At 51.3% G+C, this 23,809-nt stretch overlaps 2 protein-coding genes across 2 annotated transcripts; both read left to right on the top strand.

Annotated features, from left to right (window-relative positions):
* Window positions 1-10,758: 10,758 nt before the first annotated feature.
* LOC135458322 (homeobox protein Hox-B13-like) lies at window positions 10,759-11,583 on the top strand. The gene is made up of 2 exons (XM_064733385.1): window positions 10,759-11,341; window positions 11,507-11,583. Exons 1-2 carry the CDS (start codon window positions 10,759-10,761, stop codon window positions 11,581-11,583), a joined length of 660 nt encoding a protein of 219 aa, XP_064589455.1.
* Window positions 11,584-14,841: 3,258 nt separating this feature from the next.
* LOC135458323 (homeobox protein Hox-B13-like) lies at window positions 14,842-15,599 on the top strand. The gene is made up of 2 exons (XM_064733386.1): window positions 14,842-14,866; window positions 15,334-15,599. The coding sequence occupies exons 1-2, from the start codon at window positions 14,842-14,844 to the stop codon at window positions 15,597-15,599; spliced, it is 291 nt and encodes a 96-aa protein (XP_064589456.1).
* Window positions 15,600-23,809: the final 8,210 nt, after the last annotated feature.

The raw sequence follows: 23,809 nt of genomic DNA on the forward strand, positions 1-23,809 counted from the left end.
AAAATTTTATATTTTATATAAAATATATATTTATATATATTTTATATATTTATATATATAATATATATTATATATATTTATAATTTATATAAAATTATATATTTTATATAAAATATATAAAATATAATAAATATTATATTTAAATATTATAATAATTATAACTATTATATATTATATATTATATATTTTATATAATAATAATTAATATATTTAATAAAAATATACAAATATATAATATATATTTTGTATATTATATATCTATATTTATTTTATACCAATATATTTATATAAGCAAATATATTTATCATTTTTATTTCTATAACCTTATATTTATTTTGATAATATCATTGTATATATTTATATTCATTTCTATTTCTATTTCTATTTATTTTTATATTTTTATGTCTATTTATTAATTATTTTATTACTTTTTTGTTTATATTTATTTTAATAATACAAAATATTTATAATATTTATATATAATATATTAAAATATATATTCTTTTCTACAATATATTTATATTATTTATATTTTATATATTTACTATTTATATATAATATTTATTTCTTTCCTTTTCTATTTTATTTCTATTTATTCATCATTTCTATTTATAATAAATTGGGAAGAAATGGGATGGGAATGATCCCAGAAGGAAAATTTGGAGTTTTTCCAAGCGGATCCCATTCCCTTCTTCTTGTCAGGAAGAAGAAAAAATTTAAAAAAAAATTAAATTAAAGGAAAATAATGAAAGAATGAAGGAATGAAGGAATGAAATAGTGAAATAAATAATGCAATAATGAAATAATCCCGAGTTCGGGCGTCGGGTGGCGCCAGAAATCCCGAAAATCCTGAAACCCACGGAGCCTTTGGGGCATTTTTGGGGCATTTTTGGGGCACTTCTGGGCCACTTTTGGGGCACTTTTAGGGCATTTTTGAGCACATTTTTGGGGGGCATTTTTTGAGCCTTTTGGGGCCTTTTGGTGGAATTTTTGGGGGAATTTTGGGGGCAGTTTTGGGGCATTTTTAGGGCATTTTTCGGGCATCCTCGGAGCCCCCCGGACCCCCGGAGCCCCCAGGCCCGGCCGCACCCCAAGGAGGGAACGGGGAGACCCCCGAGAGCCCCTGGCCCTGTCCCTGTTCATTCCCAGTTCATTCCCAGTTTATTCCCTGTTCATTCCCAGTTCATCCCAGTTAAGGCCCAGTCCATCCCAGTTCATTCCCAGTTCATTCCCAGTCCATCCCAGTCCATCCCAGTCCATCCCAGTCCATCCCAGTCCATTCCCAGTCCATCCCAGTCCATCCCAGCCCATTCCCAGCCCATTCCCAGTCCATTCCCAGTCCATCCCAGTCCATCCCAGTCCATTCCAGTCCATTCCCATTCCATTCCCAGTCCATCCCAATCCATCCCAGTCCATTCCAGTCCATCCCAGTCCATCCCAGTTCGTTCCCAGTCCATCCCAGTCCATCCCAGTCCATTCCAGTCCATTCCCAGTCCATCCCAGTCCATCCCAGTCCATCCCAGTCCATTCCCAGCCCCATCCCAGTCCATCCACAGTCTATCCCAGTCCATCCCAGTCCATTCCAGTCCATTCCCAGCTCATCCCCAGTCCATTCCCAGTCCATCCCAGTCCATTCCCAGCCCATTCCAGTTCATCCCCAGTCCATCCCAGTCCATTCCCAGTCCATCCCAGTCCCTTCCAGTCCATTCCCATTCCATTCCCAGTCCATTCCCAGTCCATCCCCAGTCCCTCCCAGTCCATCCCAGTCCATCCCAGTCCATCCCAGCCCATTCCCAGCCCATTCCCAGTCCATTCCCAGTCCATCCCAGTCCATCCCAGTCCATTCCCAGTCCATCCCAGTCCATCCCAGTCCATCCCAGTCCATTCCCAGTCCAGGGACAGGGACAGGGACAGAAAACCCTTACAGGTCACATCTTGTGGGTAAGAGGGACAAAATCCCACTGATTCCACCCAAAACTGTGTCTGCCCTCCTGGCCCTGGAGGCCACAGAGAGCAGGGATGGACGGACAGGTGGACGGACGGACGGACGGACGGACGGATGGATGATGGATGGATGGATGGATGATGGATGGATGATGGATGGATGGATGGATGATGGATGGATGATGGATGGATGGATGGATGGATGGATGATGGATGGATGGATGGATGATGGAGATGGATGGATGATGGATGGATGGATGGATGGATGGATGGATGGATGATGGATGGATGGATGGATGATGGATGGTGATGGATGGATGATGGATGGATGGATGATGGATGGATGATGGATGGATGGATGGATGATGATGTGATGTGGATGGATGATGGATGGTGATGGATGGATGATGGATGATGGATGATGGATGAGGATGGATGGAGATGGATGGATGATGATGGAGATGGATGGATGGTATGATGATGGATGGAATGGATGGATGATGGATGGATGGATGTTGATGATGGATGGATGGATGATGATGATGGATGGATGATGGATGGATGGATAGGGATGGATGGATGATGGATGGATGTGATGATGGGATGGAATGAGATGGATGGATGAGGATGGATGATGATGGATGGATGGATGGATGGATGGATGGATGATGGATGTATGGATGATGGATGGATGGATGGATGGATGATATGGATGATGGATGGTGATGAGGATGATGGATGGAGATGGATGGATGGATGATGGATGGTGATGTGGATGAGGATGATGAGGATGGATGGATGGTGATGGATGGATGATGATGGATGGATGGATGATGGATGGATGGATGAGATGGGAATGGATGGATGGATGGATGATGGATGGATGTGGATGGATGTGGATGGATGGATGGATGGATGTGGATGGATGGATGGATAGGATGGATGATGGATGGATGATGGATGGATGGGGAATGGATGGATGATGGATGGATGGATGGATGGAGGGATGGATGGATGGATGGATGATGGAAATGGATGGATGGGATGGATGGATGGATATGGATGGATGGATGGATGATGATGGATGATGGATGAGGATGGATGGATGGATGAGATGGATGGGGATGATGGATGGATGGATGGATGGATGTGATGGATTGGATGGATGATGAGTGATGGATTGGATGGATGGATGGATGGATGGATGGAATGGATGATGGATGGATGGATGGATGGATGATGGATGGATGGATGATGATGGATGGATGGATGGATGATGGATGGATGGATGGTGGATGGATGGATGATGGGATGGAGGATGATGGATGGATGGATGATGGATGGATGGATGGATGGATGGATGGTGGATGGATGGATGGATGATGGATGGATGATGGATGGATGGATGATGGATGATGGATGGATCCAGGGATGGATCCAGGGATGGATCCATTGGAGAACCCCAGGTCATGAATCCCCCACATCCACCCCAAAGACATCAATGAGACCCCTTGGGCCTGGAATCACCCCAAAATCTCTCCCCAAAACCGGATCCAAGGGACTGGAATTGCCCCATCCACCCCAAAAATGGATCCTACCAAATCCTGGGTCTGGAATCTCCCACATCCACCCCAAAAATTGATCCTACAAAATCCCTGAGTCTGGAATTGCTCCATCCACCCCAAAAATGATCTTACAAACCCCCAGGGTCTGGAATTGCTCCATCCACCCAAAAATTGATCCTACCAAAATCCCGCTCTGGAATCTCCCACATCCACCCCAAATCCCACAAACCCCCCGGTCTGGACTCCCCCACATTCACCTCAAAGAGATCTATGAGACCCCTTGGGCCTGGAATCACCCCAAAATCTCTCCCCAAAACCGGATCCAAGGGACTGGAATTGCCCCATCCACCCAAACCTGATCCTACAAAATCCCTGGGTCTGGAATTGCTCCATCCACCCCAAACCTGATCTTACAAACCCCCAGGTCATGAATCCCCTACATTGACCCCAAAGACATCAATGAGACCCCCAGGCCTGGAATCACCCCAAAACCGGATCCAAGGGTCCACAATCGCCCCCATTCACCCCAAAATGGATCCTACCAAATCCCTGGGTCTGGAATCTCCCCCATCCACCCCAAAACCCACAAATCCCCCGGTCTGGACTCCCCCACATCCACCCCAAAGAGATCCAAGAGACCCCCAGGCCTGGAATCACCCCAAAATCTCTCCCCAAAATCGGATCCAAGGGTCCACAATCACCCCCATCCACCCCAAAAATGGATCCTACCAAATTCCTGACTCTGGAATCTCCCACATCCACCCCAAAAATGGATCCTACCAAATCCCTGGGTCTGGAATATCCCCCAACCACCCCAAAAATGGATCCTACCAAATCCCTGACTCTGGAATTGCTCCATCCACCCCAAATCCCACAAACCCCCAGTCAGGACTCCCCCACATCCACCCCAAAGAGATCCAAGAGACCCCTTGGGCCTGGAATCACCCCAAAATCTCTCCCCAAAACCGGATCCAAGGGACTGGAATCGCCCCCATCCACCCCAAAAATGGATCCTACCAAATCCCTGACTCTGGAATCTCCCACATCCACCCCAAAAATGGATCCTACCAAATCCCTGACTCTGGAATTTTCCCCATCCACCCCAAAAACGGATCCTACCAAATCCCTGGGTCTGGAATTGCTCCATCCACCCAAAAATGGATCCTACAAAATCCCTGAGTCTGGAATTTTCCACATCCACCCCAAACCTGATCCTACAAAACCCCTGAGTCTGGAATTTCCCCATCCACCCCAAAAACGGATCCTACCAAATCCCTGGGTCTGGAATTGCCCCATCCACCCCAAAAATGGATCCTATCAAATCCTGGGTCTGGAATCTCCCACATCCACCCCAAAAATTGATCCTACAGAATCCCTGAGTCTGGAATTGCCCCATCCACCCCAAAAATGGATCCTACCAAATCCCTGACTCTGGAATTGCCCCATCCACCCCAAAAATGGATCCTACAAAAATCCTGAGTCTGGAATCTCCCACATCCACCCCAAAACCCACAAACCCCCGGTCTGGACTCCCCCACATCCACCCCAAAGACATCAATGAGACCCCTTGGGCCTGGAATCACCCCAAAATCTCTCCCCAAAACCGGATCCAAGGGACTGGAATTGCTCCATCCACCCCAAAAATGGATCCTACAAATTCCCTGAGTCTGGAATCTCCCCCATCCACCCCAAAAATGGATCCTATCAAATCCCTGACTCTGGAATCTCCCACATCCACCCCAAAAATGGATCCTACCAAATTCCTGACTCTGGAATCTCCCACATCCACCCCAAAAATTGATCCTATCAAATCCCTGGGTCTGGAATCTCCCCCATCCACCCCAAATCCCACAAACCCCCCGGTCTGGACTCCCCCACATCCACCCCAAAGAGATCCAAGAGACCCCTTGGGCCTGGAATCACCCCAAAATCTCTCCCCAAAACCGGATCCAAGGGTCCTCAATCGCCCCCATCCACCCCAAAAATGGATCCTACAAAATCCCTGGCTCTGGAATCGCCCACATCCACCCCAAAAATGGATCCTACCAAATTCCTGACTCTGGAATCTCCCACATCCACCCCAAAAATGGATCCTACCAAATCCCTGAGTCTGGAATTGCTCCATCCACCCCAAAAATGGATCCTACAGAACCCCCAGGTCATGAATCCCCTACATCGACCCCAAAGACATCAATGAGACCCCCAGGCCTGGAATCACCCCAAAATCTCTCCCCAAAACCGGATCCAAGCGACTGGAATCTCCCACATCCACCCCAAACCTGATCCTACAAAATCCCAGGGTCCACAATCACCCCATCCACCCCAAAAATGGATCCTACAAAATCCCTGACTCTGGAATCTCCCACATCCACCCCAAAAATGGATCCTACCAAATCCCTGACTCTGGAATTTTCCCCATCCACCCCAAAACCCACAAACCCCCCGCTCTGGGTTCCCCCACATCCACCCCAAAAATGGATCCTATCAAATCCCTGACTCTGGAATTCCCACATCCACCCCAAAAATGGATCCTACCAAATCCCTGACTCTGGAATTGCCCCATCCACCCCAAAACCCACAAACTCCCCCACATCCTCCCGGCCCGGCAGCGGCGCCGGGGCCGCGCTCTCTGTTCCCCTGCCAGGACCCGTTCAAAGGATCCCCAAAACCGCCCTGGAAACCCCAAATTCAACCAACAAACCCCAAATTCGGCACCGGCCGAGGAACCCCCGCACCCCAACCCCTCTGCCCGCGGAGATTCGGGGCGAAAAACCAACTAAAAGGTCAAAATGATGAGAAATGTTGGGTCTTGATTTGATTTTTTGCTCCCCAAATCCTGCCAGGGCTGGGCTCCCTTCCAGAGCCCCGATCCAATTTTCCAGCCATTGATTATTTCCAAACGTGAACTCTTGCAGGAGTTCCAATTTATTCCTTTTTCATCTCCTCTTCAAACCGCTCTGGGCTTTGGGTTGGGTTGGATTTTTATTTTTTTTTCCCCCCTTTGTGTTTTGTGATGATGGTTCCGATTCAACGGCTTTAAAAATGAAATAAAATAAAATAAAATAAAATCCCAGACTTTTAAAAAGTTGTTCCAGAGATTTTTTTTTTCAGGCTCCAGATGGGATAAATATTAAATGGATCCTGTGGAGAACGGAATAAAAGAACGGCTGCAAACTGATAAGGGCGCTTGATAATTTTCATGTCGGTTTTGAGAGAGGAGCCGGTGAAAAATTCAGATTTTTATCCTTTAAGACAAATTTTGATTTTGCTTTAAACGCTGAAATTTCCTCTGAAATCCTCGAAGAAGGAAAAATCTCATTGTCGGGGTGGAAATCGCGTTTATAAACTCGAATAAATCGCATTTTGAAACTCGAATAAATCGCATTTTGAAACTCAAATAAATCACGATTTTAACTCAATTAAATCGCATTTTTTAACTCGAATAAATCCCGGCTTTAAACTCGGTTAAATCCTGTTTTTAAACTCAATTAAATCTCATTTTTATACTCGGTTAAATCCCGTTTTTATCTCAATTCAATCGCATTTTCAAACGGCTCCCGCGGCAGAGCCGGCTCGGAATTTTCCGCAGGTTTAAAAGGAATTTGAGAAAAAATTGTAATAAATGAAACAAAAGGCGGTTTTGGGGTGAAAAAGGGAAATTTCTGCCCCGGGGCCGGGACAAAGCCCCGCTCACAGCGACTCCTCGGGAAAGGGAAAAAATCCCGATTTTTACCCAATTTTAGCTCCGTTCTTTGGTTTTTCTGCCGATCCCTCTCCAGCTTTTCCTCCTTTGTGCGTTAAAAACAGAAAAAAAAAAAATCAAAGGCACCGAAAGGGCTGAGAATCCTCTGAGCTAAAAACCAAATAAATCAAAGGAAATTCAAGGGCAGGAAATCCTCAGCGTTAAAATTAAAATATTTTAAAGGGCTGAAAACAGGCGGGGAAATCCTCAGCGTTAAAAATCTAATTAATTAAAAGGAATTAAAATGTTGAAAACTCGCAGGGAAATCAACAGCGCTAAAAATGAAATAAATTTAAAATGAATTGAAAGGGTTGAAAACCGGCAGGAAAATCCACGGCGAAAAAGCAAATAAATGAAAGGGTTTGAAAGCAGGCGGGGGAATCCTCGCCGCTCAAAATCGCACGAATTAAAGGGCTGAAAATCAAATTAATTAAAAGGAATTAAAGGGATGAAAACTCACAGGGAATCCCAGCGGCCGCAGATCCAAATTTGGGACAAATTTGGGACAAATCCGGGGTTTTTTGGCCCAAAATCGCGGCCAGGAGCGAGGGCTCCGCAGCGCTCGGAGCTTTTTTGAAGGTTTTTAACTTTCAACTTGGCCTTGACCTCGGCTGCGGCCCCGCCGGGAGCCGGGAAACAGCGCGGGGTGCGGGGCTGGGAGGGGAAAAGGGGGAAAAACGGGAAAAAACGGGAAAAAACGGGAAAAAACGGGAAAAAATTGGGAAAAAATTGGGAAAAAATGGGGAAAAAATGGGGAAAAAATGGGGAAAAAGGGGCTTTGGGAGGTTGGAACTCGGCGGGTTTTTGGGTTTTATTCGGTTTTTTTTTCCTGCAGAAATTCGATTTTTTTATTTTTATTTTATTTTATTTTTTCTGTCAGTAAGAGATGGCGGTTTTTTGGTTTTTTTGTGGTTTTTTGGGTTTTTTAGGGGTGGATTTAGGGTTGCATTGGGGGTATTGGGGATAATTAGGATTTCCCCCTAATGAGGGGATAATTTTTGATTATTTTTAAAATTTTTTATTTAATAATTTTTTATTATTATTTTAATTTTTTATTAAATTTAGCGATTTTCCCCATTCTCTCCCCAGCTCAGCACAGTTTCTGTGCCTTTGGCGGCCCCAAAAAACCTCAGAAAAAATTGAATTTTATTGCGGTTTTGGGGCAGAAACCTGCGGGGGAAAAAAGCCGAAGTTGCCTTGGGGGGAGAGATTTGGGCAAAGCTTTTCCCTGAGTGGTTTTTATTTTTGGGGAAGAAAACAGCGGGAAAAAGGAAAAAAAAATAAATTTAAAAATCCGTTTGCAGCGCCGATTCAAAATACCGGGATGCCTTCAGGTGGGGGGATTTAATTATTATTATTAATATAATTAATTAATTCATCCAAAACTCTTCCAGACCCGTGGGTCCGTCTGTCCGTCTGTCCGTCCGTCTCTCCACCTGCCCCGAGCTCCCATGAAAATCCAAAGGGATTTTCCGGTTCCTTTTTCCCATTTTCCCCTTTTTTTTTTCCCCAAAATTTTTTCCCTTTTGGGGAAATGTTGGCAGGGAAGGAATTGGGGGGAGAAGGGAAGGGGCAAGGAAAATAAATGAAAGGAATTGCCGGGAATTGGGAGGAATCGGGGGAGGGTTGGGGAAAATGGGAGGGATTGGCGAAAATGGGAAAGATTGGGGAAAATGGGAGGAATTGGGGGTAAAAAATGGGGGGCGGAATTGGCGAAAATGGGGGGGATTGGTAAAAATGGGAGGAATTGGAAAAAAGGGGAGGAATTGGGGAAAATGGGAGGAATTGGGGAAAATTGGAGGAATTGGTAAAAATGGGAGGGATTGGGGTAAAAAATGGGAGGGATCGGGGAAAATGGGAGGAATTGGGGGTAAAAAATGGGGGGGATTGGTAAATGGGAGGGATTGGTAAAAATGGGAAGAATTGGAAAAAAAGGGGAGGAATTGGGGGTAAAAAATGGGAGGGATTGGCAAAAATGGGAGGAATTGGGGAAAATGGGAGGGATTGGTAAAAATGGGGGAATTGGCAAAAATGGGAGGAATTGGGGGTAAAAATGGGAGGGATTGGGGAAAATGGGAGGAATTGGGGGGTAAAAAATGGGGGGAAATTGGTGAAAATGAGAGGGATTGGCAGAAAAAGGGAGGAATTGGGGAAAATGGGAGGAATTGGGGGTAAAAAATGGGGGGAAATTGGTGAAAATGAGAGGGATTGGTAAAAAAGGGAGGAATTGGGGAAAATCGGAGGGACTGGGGAAAATGGCAGGAATTAGAGAAATTGGGAGGAATTGGTAAAACTGAAAAGAATTGGCAAAACTGGGAGGAATTTCCGACTCCCAATAACTCCAGGGGTTTCGGCCGGAGCGGATTTTTGGGATATTTCAGGTGCGGACGCTCACGGATTGCCAGAAAATCCAATTTTCCCCTCTCTCCGGATTTCCAGGGCCCTGAGGGCGAAGCGCCGTCCCCGAGGGGCGGAATTTTGGGGATTTTGGGGTTTTGGATCCAGAGCGCCCCTGGATCCGGCTGGGAACAAACCATTAAAAAATCTAAAATTAAATATTAAAAAATAAAAGCGATTTTAACCCCAGCCCGGATTTTTGCACCCTGGGCCTGCCATTCCTGGTTCTCCCGTTCTTTGCCTTTTCTCCCTTCTTTTCCCCCATTTCCCCACCTCTGCTTTGCCGCACCATTTTTATTTTTTTTAATTTATATTATTTTTTATTTTTTATTCTTTATTTTCTATTTTTATTTTTATTTTTATTTTTTAATCTTTATTTTTTGAAAATTAATTTTTTATTGTTTATTCTTTATTTTCTATTTTTCTTTTTTATTTTATTTTTTTACTATTTATTCTTTTTTATTTTTTACTTTTCATTATTTTTTTTATTTTTATTTTTTATTTTCTTTCTTTATTTTTTTAATCTTTATTCTTTAGTTTTTACTCTTTTTTTAATTTTTATTTTTTAATTTTTATTTTCTTTATTTTTTATTTTTAAAATTTTTTTTATTATTATTTTTTTATTTTTTTATTTTTAATTTTTAATTTTTATATATATTTTTTAATCTTTATTTTTTTATTATTATTATTTTTTATTTTTTATTTCCGAGCCACCTCCGAGTCCCCTCCTGCCGCCCGCAGGGGGGTCCCCCCTCCTTCTCTTCCTCCTTTTCCTCCTCCTCCTCTCCCCAGCCAATAAAACCATTTTCGCAATTTCTCCAGCTCTTTATTGACACCGCCGCATTTTTTTTTTATTTTTTTTTTCCCCTCTATGCGGGGTTGGATTTTTTTCCCTTTTTTTCCCCCCCCTTTTTTTCCCCGTTCTCCACCAACCAACGCTCGAACCTCCTCCGGTTGCGTCAGGCGCGGCTCGGGGCCATTTAAACCAACGGGGACCCCCGCGGGCAGCGCCGGTGCCTCGGAGCGGCCTCTCCGCTTCCCGTTCCCGTTCCCGTTCCCGTTCCCCTTCCCATCCCCGTTCCCGATGCCCCCGGCCCCGCCGCGCCCCCCATGCAGCCCCCGGCCCTCGAGGGGCTCCTGGCTCCGGGCGGCGCCTTCGGGGCCGCGCAGCCCCGGCCGCTCCTTCCTCCCGCTCCTCCTCCTCCTCCTCCTCCTCCCGGTGCTGCTCCCGGTACCGGGATGAACCCCGGCTTCCCCCCGGAGCCGGAGCCGCCCAAGGCCCCGCCGGGCTCGGCCCCGCTGCCCTACGGCTGCTTTGGCAGCGGCTTTTACCCGTGCCGGGTGGGCCGGGGCTCGCTCAAAGCCGGCCCGAGCCCCCCGGGACCCTTCCCGGGCACCGCCGAGAAATTCCTGGAGCCGCCCGCGGGCACCGAGGAGTTCCAGAGCCGCCCGGCCGAGTTCGCCTTTTACCCGGGTTACGGCGCCCCGTACCCGCCCGTGTCCGTGCCGGGCTACCTGGACGTGCCCGTGGTGCCCGCGCTGGGCGAGGCGCGGCCCGAGGCGCTGCTGGGCCCGGACGGGGCCTTCGGGGGCTGCGCTCAGCCCTGGGCGCTGGGAACGGGCTGGGCCGGCCAGCGGTGCTGCCCCAAGGAGCAGGGCCCGGCCGCGTTCCTGCTCAAACCGCACTTCGCAGGTACCGAGGGGTTAAACCGGGCCGGGGGTAGGGGGTTAACGGGAACCGGGATTAGCCCGGGTTTGGGCTCTGGGTCAGGGTTAAACCCAACCGGGTTTAGCCCGGGTTTGGGCTCTGGGTCAGGGTAAATCCTGGCCGGGTTCCTGCTCAAACCGCACTTCGCAGGTACCGAGGGCACCGAGGGGTTAAACCGGGCGGGGATGGGGGGCCTGGGCTCTGCGGTTAACGGGAACCGGGTTTAGCCCGGGTTTGGGCTCTGGGTCAGGGTAAATCCTGGCCGGGTTCCTGCTCAAGCCGCACTTCGCAGGTACCGAGGGCACCAAGGGGTTAAACATGGCTGGGGTTGGGGGTGCGGGCACGCAGGGGTTAAACCGGGCCGGGGATAGAGGGGTCTGGGAACCGGGGTTACCGGGAACCGGGTTTAGCGCGGGTTTGGGCTCCAGGTCGGAGTTAAATCGAGCCGGGTTTAGCGCGGGATTTGGCTCTGGGTCCCGGTTAAACCCGGGAACCGGGTTTGGCCCGGGTTTGGGCTCTGGGTGAGGGTTAAACCGAGCCAGGTTTAGCGCGGGTTTGGGCTCCGGGCCGGGGTTAACGGGAACCGGGTTTAGCCCGGGTTTGGGCTCTGGGTCAGGGTTAAACCCGGCCAGGTTTATCCCGGGTTTGGGCTCTGGGTCGGGGTTAAACCGAGCCGGGTTATCCCGGGTTTGGCTCCGGGCCGGGGTTAACGGGAACCGGGTTTAGCCGGGTTTGGCCTTTGTCGGGGTTAAACCGAGCCGGGTTTAGAGCGGGTTTGGGCTCTGGTCGGGTTAAACGAGCCAAGTTTAGCCCGGGTTTGGGCTCCGGGCCGGGGTTAACGGGAACCGGGTTTAGCCCGGGTTTGGGCTCTGGGTCAGGGTTAAACCGAGCCAGGTTTAGCGCGGGTTTGGGCTCTGGGTCGGGGTTAAACCGAGCCAGGTTTAGCCCGGGTTTGGGCTCCGGGCTGGAGTTAACGGGAACTGGGTTTATCCCGGGTTTGGGCTCTGGGTCAGGGTTAAACCGAGCCGGGTTTAGAGCGGAATTGGGCTCTGGGTCAGGGTTTGGGGCAGGGGGAGTTCGGGATGTGCTGGGAAGGTCGGGGGGCACAAAACAATGATAAAAATAATATTAATAATTATAATAATGACAATAATTGAGCTGAATTGAATTGAATTGAATTGAATTGAATTGAATTGAATTGAATTGAATTGAATTGAATTGAATTGAATTGAATTTATCACGGCCATTTCTAACTCCGAGCAGGGAGGCGGAAGGTGATTGATGGCGGTTCCAATGATCGTTTATCGGAATTCAGATGATCATTTATCAGAATCCAAGCGATCATTTATCAGAATTCAAGTGACCATTTATCGGAATTCATATGGTCATTTATCAGAATTCATATGGTCATTTATCAGAATTCAGATGATCATTTATCAGAATTCAGATGATCATTTATCGAGGTTCAAAGGATCATTTATCGGAATTCAGATGATCATTTATCAAAATTCAAGTGATCAATTATCAGAATTCAGGCGATCATTTATCAGAATTCAAAGGATCATTTATGGGGGTTCAAAGGATCATTAATTAGAATTCAAGTGATCATTTATGGGGGTTCAGATGAGATATTATGGGGTTCAGAAAATGAATTCGGGGTCCAGCCCGGGACATTCTCGGGGTCCCCGGTGACCTTTCCGGCTCCCCAGGATGGAAAAGTTCAAAAATGCTGAGAATTAACCCCAAACCTTGAAATACCGACGGGGAGAACACAGAACCTCAAAAATTTTAAATATCGAGAGGGAGAACACAGAGCTTCAAAATCTTTCAATATCTAGAGGGAGAATAGAGAAATTTAAAATATTTGAATATCGAGAGGGAGAATATAGAACTTTAAAATCTTTAAATATCAAGATGGAGAATAGAGACTTAAAATGTTTTAAATATCGAAAGGGAGAATACTGGACTTTAAAAACTTTCAATACCAAGAGAAAGAACATAGAATTTAAATGCTTTTAAATCCCAAGAGAAAGAACATAGAATTTGAATGTTTTTAAATACCAAGAGGGAGAAAATCGACCTTTAAAACCTTTCAATATCAAGAGGAAGAATACAGAAAATAGGGGTTTTTTTAGAGATTGAGAGGGAGAATAGAGAATTTCAAAAGCTTTCAATATCAAGAGGCGGAATGTAGAAATTAAATAATTTTCAATATTTGGAGGGAGGGTTCGGATCTGGGAAACCTTTCAATGGCAGGAGGGAACAATTTCAAACCTGGGCAGGGCCGGGTGGGGCCGGGCTGGGTTTGGGGGGCTTTGGGGGCCGCAGTGACCCCGCTGTGACCCCGCTGTGTCCCCCTGTGTCCCCTCTGTGTCCCCATTCTGACCCCACTCTATCCCCTCTATGTCCCCCTGTGTCCCCGTCCTGTCCCCACTGGATCCCCATTGTGTCCCCGCTGTCCCCCCGTGTCCCCGCTGTCCCCCGTGTCCCCCCGTGTCCCTGTATCCTCGCTGTCCCCCGGTGTCCTCGCTCCATCCCCTCTCTGTCCCCCCGTGTCCCCTCTGTCCCCTCTGTTCCCCGTTGTCCCCCCTTTATGTTCCCATATCCCCGTGTCCCCTCTGTCCCCCCGTGTCCCCTCTGTCCTCCATGTCCCATTATCCCCCGTGTCCCCTCTGTCCCCTCCCTATCCCCGTGTCCCGTTACCCCCTCTCTGTCCCCGTTATCCCTCTGTGTCCCCGCTGTGTCCCCCCGTGTCACCCCATGTCCCGCTGTCCCCCCTGTCCCCGTGTCCCCCCCGTGTCCCGGTGTCCCCTCGCTGTCCCCGTGTCCCGTTATCATCCATATCCCCATGTCCCCCTGTCCCCCCCGATATCCCCCGTGTCCCCTCTATCCCCCATGTCCGGCTGTCCCCCCGTATCCCCGTATCCCCTCTGTCCCCGCTATCCCCCCGTATCCCCCCCATGTCCCGCTGTCCCCCCGTGTCCCCGTATCCCCCCATATCTCCGTGTCCCCGTTATCCCCCGGTGTCCCCACTGCCCCCTCTGTTCCCCCGTGTCCCCTCTATCCCCCGTGTCCCGTTATCCTCCCATGTCCTGCTGTCCCCTCTATCCCCCGTGTCCCGCCGTGTCCCCCGTGTCCTGCTGTCCCCCCGTATCTCCTCTATCCCCCGTGTCCCCGTGTCCCCGTATCCCCCCGTGTCCCCTCTATCCCCCGCGTCCCGTTATCCTCCCATGTCCTGCTGTCCCCCCGTGTCCCCCTTCTGTCCCCGTGTCCCCCTCCTGTCCCCTCTATCCCCCGTGTCCCCCCGTCCCCGTATCCCCCCGTGTCCCCTCTATCCCCCATGTCCCGTTATCCTCCCATGTCCTGCTGTCCCCTCTATCCCCCGTATCCCCCGTATCCCGTGTCCCCGCTGTCCCTCTATCCCCCGTGACCCCCGTCCCCGTATCCCCCGTGTCCCCTCTGTTCCCCCGTGTCCCGTTACCCCCATGTCCTGCTGTCCCCTCTATCCCCGTATCCCCGTGTCCCCGCTGTCCCCCCGTTATCCCCCCGTGTCCCCGCTGTCCCCCGTGTCCCCGCTATCCCCCCGTTATCCCCCATGTCCTGCTGTCCCCCGTGTCCCCCGTGTCCCCGTTGTCCCCGCTGTCCCCGTCTATCCCCCCCGTGTCCCCCCGTGTCCCCCTATCCCCCATGTCCCGCTGTCCCCTCTTCCCCCGTGTCCCGTTATCCTCCCGTGTCCCGTCCCCGTGTCCCCCTATCCCCGCTGTCCCCCGTATCCCCCCGTGTCCCCGCTTCCCCGCTGTCCCCCGTTATCCCCCCGTGTCCCCGTGTCCCCGTTCCCCGTGTCCCCGCTGTCCTCGCTGTCCCCGCTGTCCCCCGCTGTCCCCGCTGTCTCCCCGTTATCCTCCCATGTCCTGCTGTCCCCCCGTGTCCCCCTTCTGTCCCCGCTGTCCCCCCGTTATCCCCCCGTGTCCCCGCAGAGGGCTCGGCGCCGTGCCCGGCCGAGGGCTGCTCGCTGTCGCTGCGGCGGGCCCGCAAGAAGCGCGTTCCGTACAGCAAGGGGCAGCTGCGGGAGCTGGAGGCGGAGTTCGCCCGCGGCCGCTTCATCACCCGCGAGCGGCGCCGCAAGATCGCGGCGGCCACGCGGCTGAGCGAGCGCCAGATCACCATCTGGTTCCAGAACCGCCGCGTCAAGGACAAGAAGGTGCTGGCCAAGGGCAAGGCGGCCGCCAACGCCGCGCCCTGACGGGCTCCGGGGCACCGGCACCGCCCGTTTGGCACCGGGATCCCCGCCTGGCACCGGGACCGCCGCCTGGCACCGGGCACCGCTCGGCACCGGGGCACTGCCACCCACGCTGGGCACCGGGATCCCCCATTTGTCACCGGGACCGCCGCCTGGCACCGGGATCCCCGCCTGGCACCGGGGCACCGCCTGGCACCGGGCACTGCCACTCCCGCCTGCACGGGCACGGCCTGCACCGGGGCACCGCCTGGCACCGGGATCCTCTGTGCACGGGGCATCATAGCACAGGGCACTGCCACCCACGCTGGCACCGGATCCCCCATTTGTCACCGGGACCGCCGCCTGGCACGGGGCACTGCCTGCACCGGATCCCCGCCTGGCACCGGATCCTCCATTGGCACCGGATCCCGCCTGGCACCGGGGCACCGCCTGGCACTGGGGCACCGCCTGCACCGATCCCCGCTCGGCACCGGGGCACTGCCACCCCCGCTGGGCACCGGGATCCCCCATTTGTCACCGGGATCCCCGCCTGGCACCGGGGCACCGCCTGGCACCGGGGCACCGCCTGGCACCGGGATCCCCGCCTGGCACCGGGATCCCCGCTCGGCACCGGGGCACTGCCACTCCCGCCTGGCACCGGGATCCCCCATTTGTCACCGGGACACCGGGACCCCCACACGGCACCAGACCACCGCCAGGCACCGGGACCCTTCATTTGTCACCGGGATCCCCGCCTGGCACCGGGGTCCCCACGTGGCACCCGGGCACCTCTTGGCACTGCCACGCCTGCCTGGCACGGGGATCCCCGCCTGGCACCGGGGCACACATCGGCACCGGGGCACTGCCACTCCCGTGTGGCACCGGGATCCCCGTGTGGCACCGGGACACCGGGAGCACAGCGTGGCACCGGGACTCCTACCTGGCACCAGGACCCCCGTTTGTCACCGAGACACCGTGATCCCCGCTCAGCACCGGGAGCCCCGCCTGGCACCGGGATCCTGTTTGTCACCAGATCCCCCCTTTGTCCCCGGGACACCGGCGTGACACCGGGACCCCCGTTTGGCACAGGGACCCTCATGTGGCACCGGGGCACCACCACCCCCGTGTGGCACCGGGAAACCGGGAGCGCCGCTCGGCACCGGGATCCCCCCGTGGCACAGGGATCCTGTTTGTCACCAGATCCCCCCGTTGGCACCGGGACCCCCCCATTTGTCATTGGGACACCGGGACCCCCGCCTGGCACCGGGACCCCCCTTTTGAAACAGGGACCCCCGTTTGTCCCCCAGGGAGCGAAGGGGACACTGGGGATCCCCGTTTGTCACCGGGACCCCCCCATTTGTCACAGGGATCCCCCATTTGTCCCTCGAGGAGGGAAGGGGACACTGCGACCCCCATTTGTCACAGGGACCCCCGTTAGCCACCCACGGGGTGAGGGGACATTGGGGACCCCCGTTTGGCACCGGGACCCCCAGTTGTCTCCTGTTGGTGACAGGACGTTGGACCCCCGTTTTGTCACCAGACCCCCCTTTTGTCACCGGGACCCCCCGTTTTCACCGGGACCCCAGTTGTCCCCGTGGTGAGGGACACTGGACCCCCCTTTTGTCACTGGGACCCCCGGTTTGTCACCGGGACCCCCCGTTTGTCACGGGACCCCCCTTTTGTCACCGGGACCCCCCGTTTGTCACCGGGACCCCCAGTTGTCCCCTGTGGGGTGAGGGGACACTGAGACCCCCCTTTTGTCACTGGGACCCCCCGTTTGTCACCGGGACCCCCCGTTTGTCACCGGGACCCCGTTTGTCCCAGGACCCCCCGTTTGTACACCGGACCCCGTTGATACCGATCCCCTTTTGTCCCCCGGTGAGGGACACCGGACCCCCGTTTGGCACCGGGACCCCCCGTTTGTCACCGGGACCCCCAGTTGTCCCCCGCGGGGTGAGGGGACACCGGGACCCTCGGTTTGTCACCAGGACCCCCCGTTTGTCACCGGGACCCCCGGTTTGTCACCGGGACCCCCCGTTTGTCACCGGGACACCGGGACCCCCTTTTGCCACAGGGACCCCCAGTTGTCCCCTGTGGGGTGACAGGACGTTGGGACCCCCGGTTTGTCACCAGGACCCCCCGGTTTGATACGGGACCCCCATTTGTCCCCTGGGGTGGGACACGGGACCCCCCGTTTGTCACCCGGACCCCCCGTTTGTCACCGGGACCCCCCAAAGGAGGGGACCCTCCTCTGTGCCCGGCACATCCCAGAGCGTTCCAAAGACCCCAAACCCCCAAAATCCCCCGAATTCACCCCAAACCAACCCCAAAATCCCCTGAATTCACCCCAAACCAACCCGAACCCCCAAAATCCCCCGAATCCACCCCAAACCCGCTCCCGGCCCAATCCCGGGTTTGAAAGCAACAAAAAAGGTTTTAAAAAAAAATCCCCCAAACCCGGGCAGGATGGTCCCAGGCACATCCGGGGGGATAAATAATCAAATTAACCCCGTGTTAATGAATTATTAATGAATTAATTACAGAAAACGGAATGTACAGGACATGCTATGACCGATGTAGGCACCCAGTTATAAAGGCACGTACTACTTTTATTATTATATATTATATTATAATTATTATTATTTTAATTTTTCCGAGCGTTTCTATATAAAAATTCCATATGCACATGCGCATATTCAGCTTTATTTCACCTTTTTTTCCCCCCGCGATTTTTTTGTGTTTGCGATTTTCTGTATCCGGTGTGTAAATGCACGATTAAAGGCGCTGTAGCCCTGTGTGGATATATCAAAAATGATAAAAATATACTCGGAAAAAAAGGTGTATAAACATTTATAACCCGCAAAAATCCGTTTTCATCGCTGGTGTTTTTATACAGTTCAAGCTGGTTTTGGTTTGTGCTGAAATCCTGGGATTTGTACCCATAAAATTTAATTTTTTTGCCTTTTTTTTAATGCAGATTTTTCGCCTCTTATGCACTGAGAGAAATCCCCACATAAAACCAAAATTATTTGGGTTGGTGCTGGAGCAGCAGAAGAATTAGGGTGAATTGAAATATATAAATTAAATATATTGGGGTTTCTCTTTTAAAAAAATACTAATTTAAATTTTATTTTTAAATTTTATTTTAATTTTATTTTTATTTTATTTTTATTTTATTTTCTCGGCTCTTTCCCGGTTCGGGCCTGGCAATTCCTTTGTTCCACATCTCTCTGTTTCAAGGCACCTTTAAACCCACCTGAAATTCCCTCAAAATCTTCACCAAAGGCGAACAAACTCCACAATTTCCACCCCAAATTCTCCTTTTCCCCCCTGTTTTTTCCTTCTTTTGGAAATTCCAGGTTTCCAGCCGCATTTTGCCCTAAATAATGAGAATTTAGGTGGATTTTTTTGTTGAATAAAGGATTTATGGAATATTTGGCAGAGCGGAGCCGGCCGCGCTCCCCGTTGGGTTTTTTCCCATTTTTCCCATTTTTCCCATTTTCCCCAGATTTTTCCTCCCTGCAGGAGCGAAACCTTTCCCTGGTGACGTCACAACCCCAGGGAGGCCAACAGCCAATGGCTGGGCGTTAGGAGATGTGACGTCACTAACGAGGCGTGAATGACGTCATAACCCCGCCCCAGGCCTTTCCGTGACCCCAGACTGGGCTCGAACTGGGAAACTGGGATGGCTCAAACTGGGAGCCGTGGATCAAACTGGGAGCCATGGATCAAACTGGGAGCCATGGATCAAACTGGGAGCCATGGATCAAACTGGGAAACTGGGATGGCTCAAACTGGGAGCCATGGATCGAACTGGGAGCTGTGGATCAAACTGGGATGGCTCAAACTGGGAGCTGTGGATCAAACTGGGATGGCTCAAACTGGGAGCTGTGGATCAAACTGGGATCAGTGGTTCAAACTGGGAAACTGGGCTCAAACTGGGAAACTGGGCTCAAACTGGGAGCCATGGCTCAAACTGGGAAACTGGGCTCAAACTGGGATGGCTCAAACTGGGATCAGTGGTTCAAACTGGGAAACTGGGCTCAAACTGGGATGGATCAAACTGGGAGCCATGGATCAAACTGGGATGGATCAAACTGGGAGCCATGGATCAAACTGGGATGGCTCAAACTGGGAAACTGGGCTTAAACTGGGAAACTGGGCTTAAACTGGGAAACTGGGCTTAAACTGGGAAACTGAGCTCAAACTGGGAAACTGGGCTCAAACTGGGAAACTGGGCTTAAACTGGGAGCCGTGGCTCAAACTGGGAATCATGCCCCAAAATGGGAGACAGGGATGGCTCAAACTGGGAGCTGTGGATCAAACTGGGAGCCGTCTATCATACTGGGATCCTGGGATGGTTCAAACTGGGATCTGTGGCTCAGACTGGGAACTATTGATCAAACTGGGAGCCTGGGATGGCTCAAACTGGGAGCCGTGGATCAAACTGGGAGCTGTGGATCAAACTCTGAGCCATGGATCAGACTGGGAAACTGGGCTCAAACTGGGCTCAAACTGGGAACCTGGAATGGCTCAAACTGGGAGCCTGGGGTGTTTCAAACTGGGATCCGTGGCTCAGACTGGGAGCCGTGGCCTAAACTGGGAGCCATGGATCAAACTGGGATGGCTCAAACTGGGAGCTGTGGTTCAAACTGGGAGGCTGGGATGGCTCAAACTGGGAGGCTGGGATGGCTCGTACTGGGAGCTGTGGATCAAACTGGGATCCCCAGTTTAGACTGGGAGATATGGTCAAACTCTGAGCCATGGATCAGACTGGGAAACTGGGCTCAAACTGGGAGCTGTGGCCCAAACTGGGAGACATGGAACAAACTGGGAATCGTGGCCCAAAATGGGAGACAGGGATGGCTCAAACTGGGAGCTGTGGTTCAAACTGGGATCCGTGTTTCAAACTGGGATCCTGGGTTGGTTCAAACTGGGATCCGTGGCTCAGACTGGAATGGCTCAAACTGGGAGCCTGGGATGGCTCAAACTGGGAACCATTCCTCAAACTGGGATCCGTGGCTCAGACTGGGAGCTGTTGCCCAAACTGGGAATCATGCCCCAAAATGGGAGCCTGGGATGGCTCAAACTGGGAGCTGTGGTTCAAACTGGGAGCCCTGGATCAAACTGGGAAACTGGGCTCAAACTGGGCTCAAACTGGGCTCAAACTGGGCTCAAACTGGGAGCCTTGGGGTGTTTCAAACTGGGATCCGTGGCTCAAACTGGGAGCCGTGGCCTAAACTGGGAGCCATGGATCAAACTGGGATGGCTCAAACTGGGAGCTGTGGTTCAAACTGGGAAACTGGGATGGCTCAAACTGGGAGCCTGGGATGGCTCGTACTGGGAGCTGTGGTTCAAACTGGGAGCCCTGGATCAAACTGGGAAACTGGGCTCAAACTGGGCTCAGACTGGGCTCAAACTGGGAGCTGTGGCCCAAACTGGGATGGCTCAAACTGGGATCCGTGGTTCAAACTGGGATGGCTCAGACTGGGATGGCTCAAACTGGGAACCATTCCCCAAACTGGGATCCGTGGTTCAAACTGGGAGCTGTGGTTCAAACTGGGAGCCCGGGATCAAACTGGGAAACTGGGCTCAAACTGGGATCAAACTGGGCTCAAACTGGGAGCCTGGAATGGCTCATACTGGGAGATATGGATCAAACTGGGATCCTGGGTTGGCTCAAACTGGGATCCCGGTGTGTCTCAGACTGGGATTTGTGTCTCAGACTGGAACGCAGCGCCCTCCCCGCCCCCAGCGCGGTCCCAGGAGCGGAAAGCGCAGCTGGGAAGGGAAGGGAAGGAGGAGGAGGAGGAGGAGGAGCGGGAGCGGCTCGGGCAGGGCTGTAAAGCCGCGCTCGGCGGCCCCAGCAAAGGCGAGCCGGGCCCGACACCCTCGTAAAGCGCCGGGAGCGGGGGAGCGGCCGGGGGCACCCCCGCCCCCGCCCCTTGGCGTTGAACTTGGGACTCGCAAAACCCGGGCCAGAGCAGGGCCAGAAACCGGGATAAACCGGCTGGAAAAATGGGATAAAACAGCCCCAAAACCCGGGATAAACCGGCTGGAAATGTGGGTTAAAACAGCCCCAAAAACCGGGATAAACCGGCTGGAAATGTGGGTTAAAACAGCCCCGAATATGGGATAAAATAGCCCCAAAACCCGGGCCAGAGCAGCGCCAAAAACCGGGATAAACCGGCTGGAAATCTGGGATAAAACAGCCCCAAAACCCGGGATAAACCGGCTGGAAATCTGGGATAAAACAGCCCTAAAACCCGGGATAAACCGGCTGGAAATCTGGGATAAAACAGCCCCAAAAACCGGGATAAACCGGCTCCAAATCTGGGTTAAAACAGCCCTAAAACCAGGGCCAGAGCAGCGCCAAAAACCGGGATAAACCGGCTGGAAATCTGGGATAAAACAGCCCCGAATATGGGATAAAACAGCCCCAAAACCAGGGCCAGAGCAGCGCCAAAAACCGGGATAAACCGGCTCCGAATCTGGGATAAAACAGCCCCAAAAACCGGGATAAACCGGCTCCAAATCTGGGATAAAACAGCCCCAAAAACCGGGATAAACCGGCTGGAAATCAGGGATAAAACAGCCCCAAAACCCGGGATAAACCGGCTGGAAAACTGGGATAAAATAGCCCCGAATATGGGATAAAATAGCCCCAAAACCCGGGCCAGAGCAGCGCCAGAAACCGGGATAAACCGGCTGGAAAAATGGGATAAAACAGCCCCAAAAACCGGGATAAACCGGCTGGAAATGTGGGTTAAAACAGCCCCAAAAACCGGGATAAACCGGCTGGAAATGTGGGATAAAACAGCCCCAAAACCCGGGATAAACCGGCTCCGAATCTGGGATAAAACAGCCCTAAAAACCGGGATAAACCGGCTGGAAATCTGGGATAAAACAGCCCCGAATATGGGATAAAATAGCCCCAAAACCCGGGCCAGAAACCGGGATAAACCGGCTCCAAATCTGGGTTAAAACAGCCCCAAAAACCGGGATAAACCGGCTCCAAATCTGGCTTAAAACAGCCCCAAAACCCGGGCCAGAGCAGCGCCAAAACCCGGGATAAACCGGCTGGAAAAATGGGATAAAACAGCCCCAAAACCCGGGCCAGAGCAGCCCCAAAAACCGGGATAAACCGGCTGGAAATGTGGGATAAAACAGCCCCAAAACCCGGGATAAACCGGCTGGAAATGTGGGAAAAACAGCCCTGAATATGGGATAAAATAGCCCCAAAAACCGGGATAAACCGGCTGGAAATGTGGGATAAAACAGCCCCAAAACCCGGGATAAACCGGCTGGAAATGTGGGTTAAAACAGCCCTAAAAACCGGGATAAACCGGCTGGAAATGTGGGAAAAACAGCCCTGAATATGGGATAAAACAGCCCCAAAACCCGGGATAAACCGGCTGGAAAAATGGGATAAAACAGCCCCAAAAACCGGGAAACCGGCTGGAAATCAGGGAAAAACAGCCCTAAAAACCGGGATAAACCGGCTCCAAATATGGGTTAAAACAGCCCGAATATGGGTTAAAATAGCCCCAAAACCCGGGATAAAGCGGCTCCGAATCTGGGATAAAACAGCCCTAAAACCCGGGATAAACCGGCTGGAAATCTGGGATAAACCAGCCCCAATCTGGGCTAAAAAAGCTCCAAATCCGGGCTGAACCTCCCCTCTCTCCTTCTCTCTCCTCTCCCGATTTCCCCCAAACCCAAACACCCCAAAAATCCCCAAAAATCCTCAAAATCCCCAAAAATCCCCTCTGGGATTTCCCTCCCCCTTTTCCTTTCCCTCCTCTCTTTTGTCCAAATTCATTCCCGCCCCCCAAACTCTGCCTGGACTGAGGATTTTTTATTTTTATTTTTATTTTTATTATTTTTATTTTTATTTTAGGTTTTTCCAGGTTTTTTCTTTTTCATTCCCACCCCCCAAACTCTGCCTGGGCTGAGGATTTTTTATTTTTATTTTTATTTTAATTTCATTTTTTCCTGGTTTTTTCTTTTTCATTCCCACCCCCCAAACTCTGCCTGGGCTGAGGTATTTTTATTTTAATTTCATTTTTTTTCTGGTTTTTTCTTTTTCATTCCCACCCCCCAAACTCTGCCTGGGCTGAGGATTTTTATTTTAATTTCATTTTTTTAGGGGTATTTTTCAGTTTTTTTATTTTCATTCCCACCTCCCCAAACTCTGCCTGGATTGAGGATTTTTTTTTTTATTTTTATTTCAG

Source organism: Zonotrichia leucophrys, chromosome 27, assembly GCF_028769735.1.
Source record: "Zonotrichia leucophrys gambelii isolate GWCS_2022_RI chromosome 27, RI_Zleu_2.0, whole genome shotgun sequence".
NCBI lineage: Eukaryota > Metazoa > Chordata > Aves > Passeriformes > Passerellidae > Zonotrichia > Zonotrichia leucophrys.

Excerpts from the sequence above, each read along its gene's own strand:
- LOC135458322 (XM_064733385.1), top strand. The coding sequence starts at position 10,759 with ATGCAGCCCCCGGCCCTCGAGGGGCTCCTGGCTCCGGGCGGCGCCTTC. Across the intron at positions 11,342-11,506 it reads GCTCAAACCGCACTTCGCAG|GTACCGAGGGCACCGAGGGG; the intron begins GTACCGAGGGGT and ends CGCACTTCGCAG.
- LOC135458323 (XM_064733386.1), top strand. The coding sequence starts at position 14,842 with ATGTCCTGCTGTCCCCTCTATCCCC. Across the intron at positions 14,867-15,333 it reads CTGCTGTCCCCTCTATCCCC|AGGGCTCGGCGCCGTGCCCG; the intron begins GTATCCCCGTGT and ends GTGTCCCCGCAG.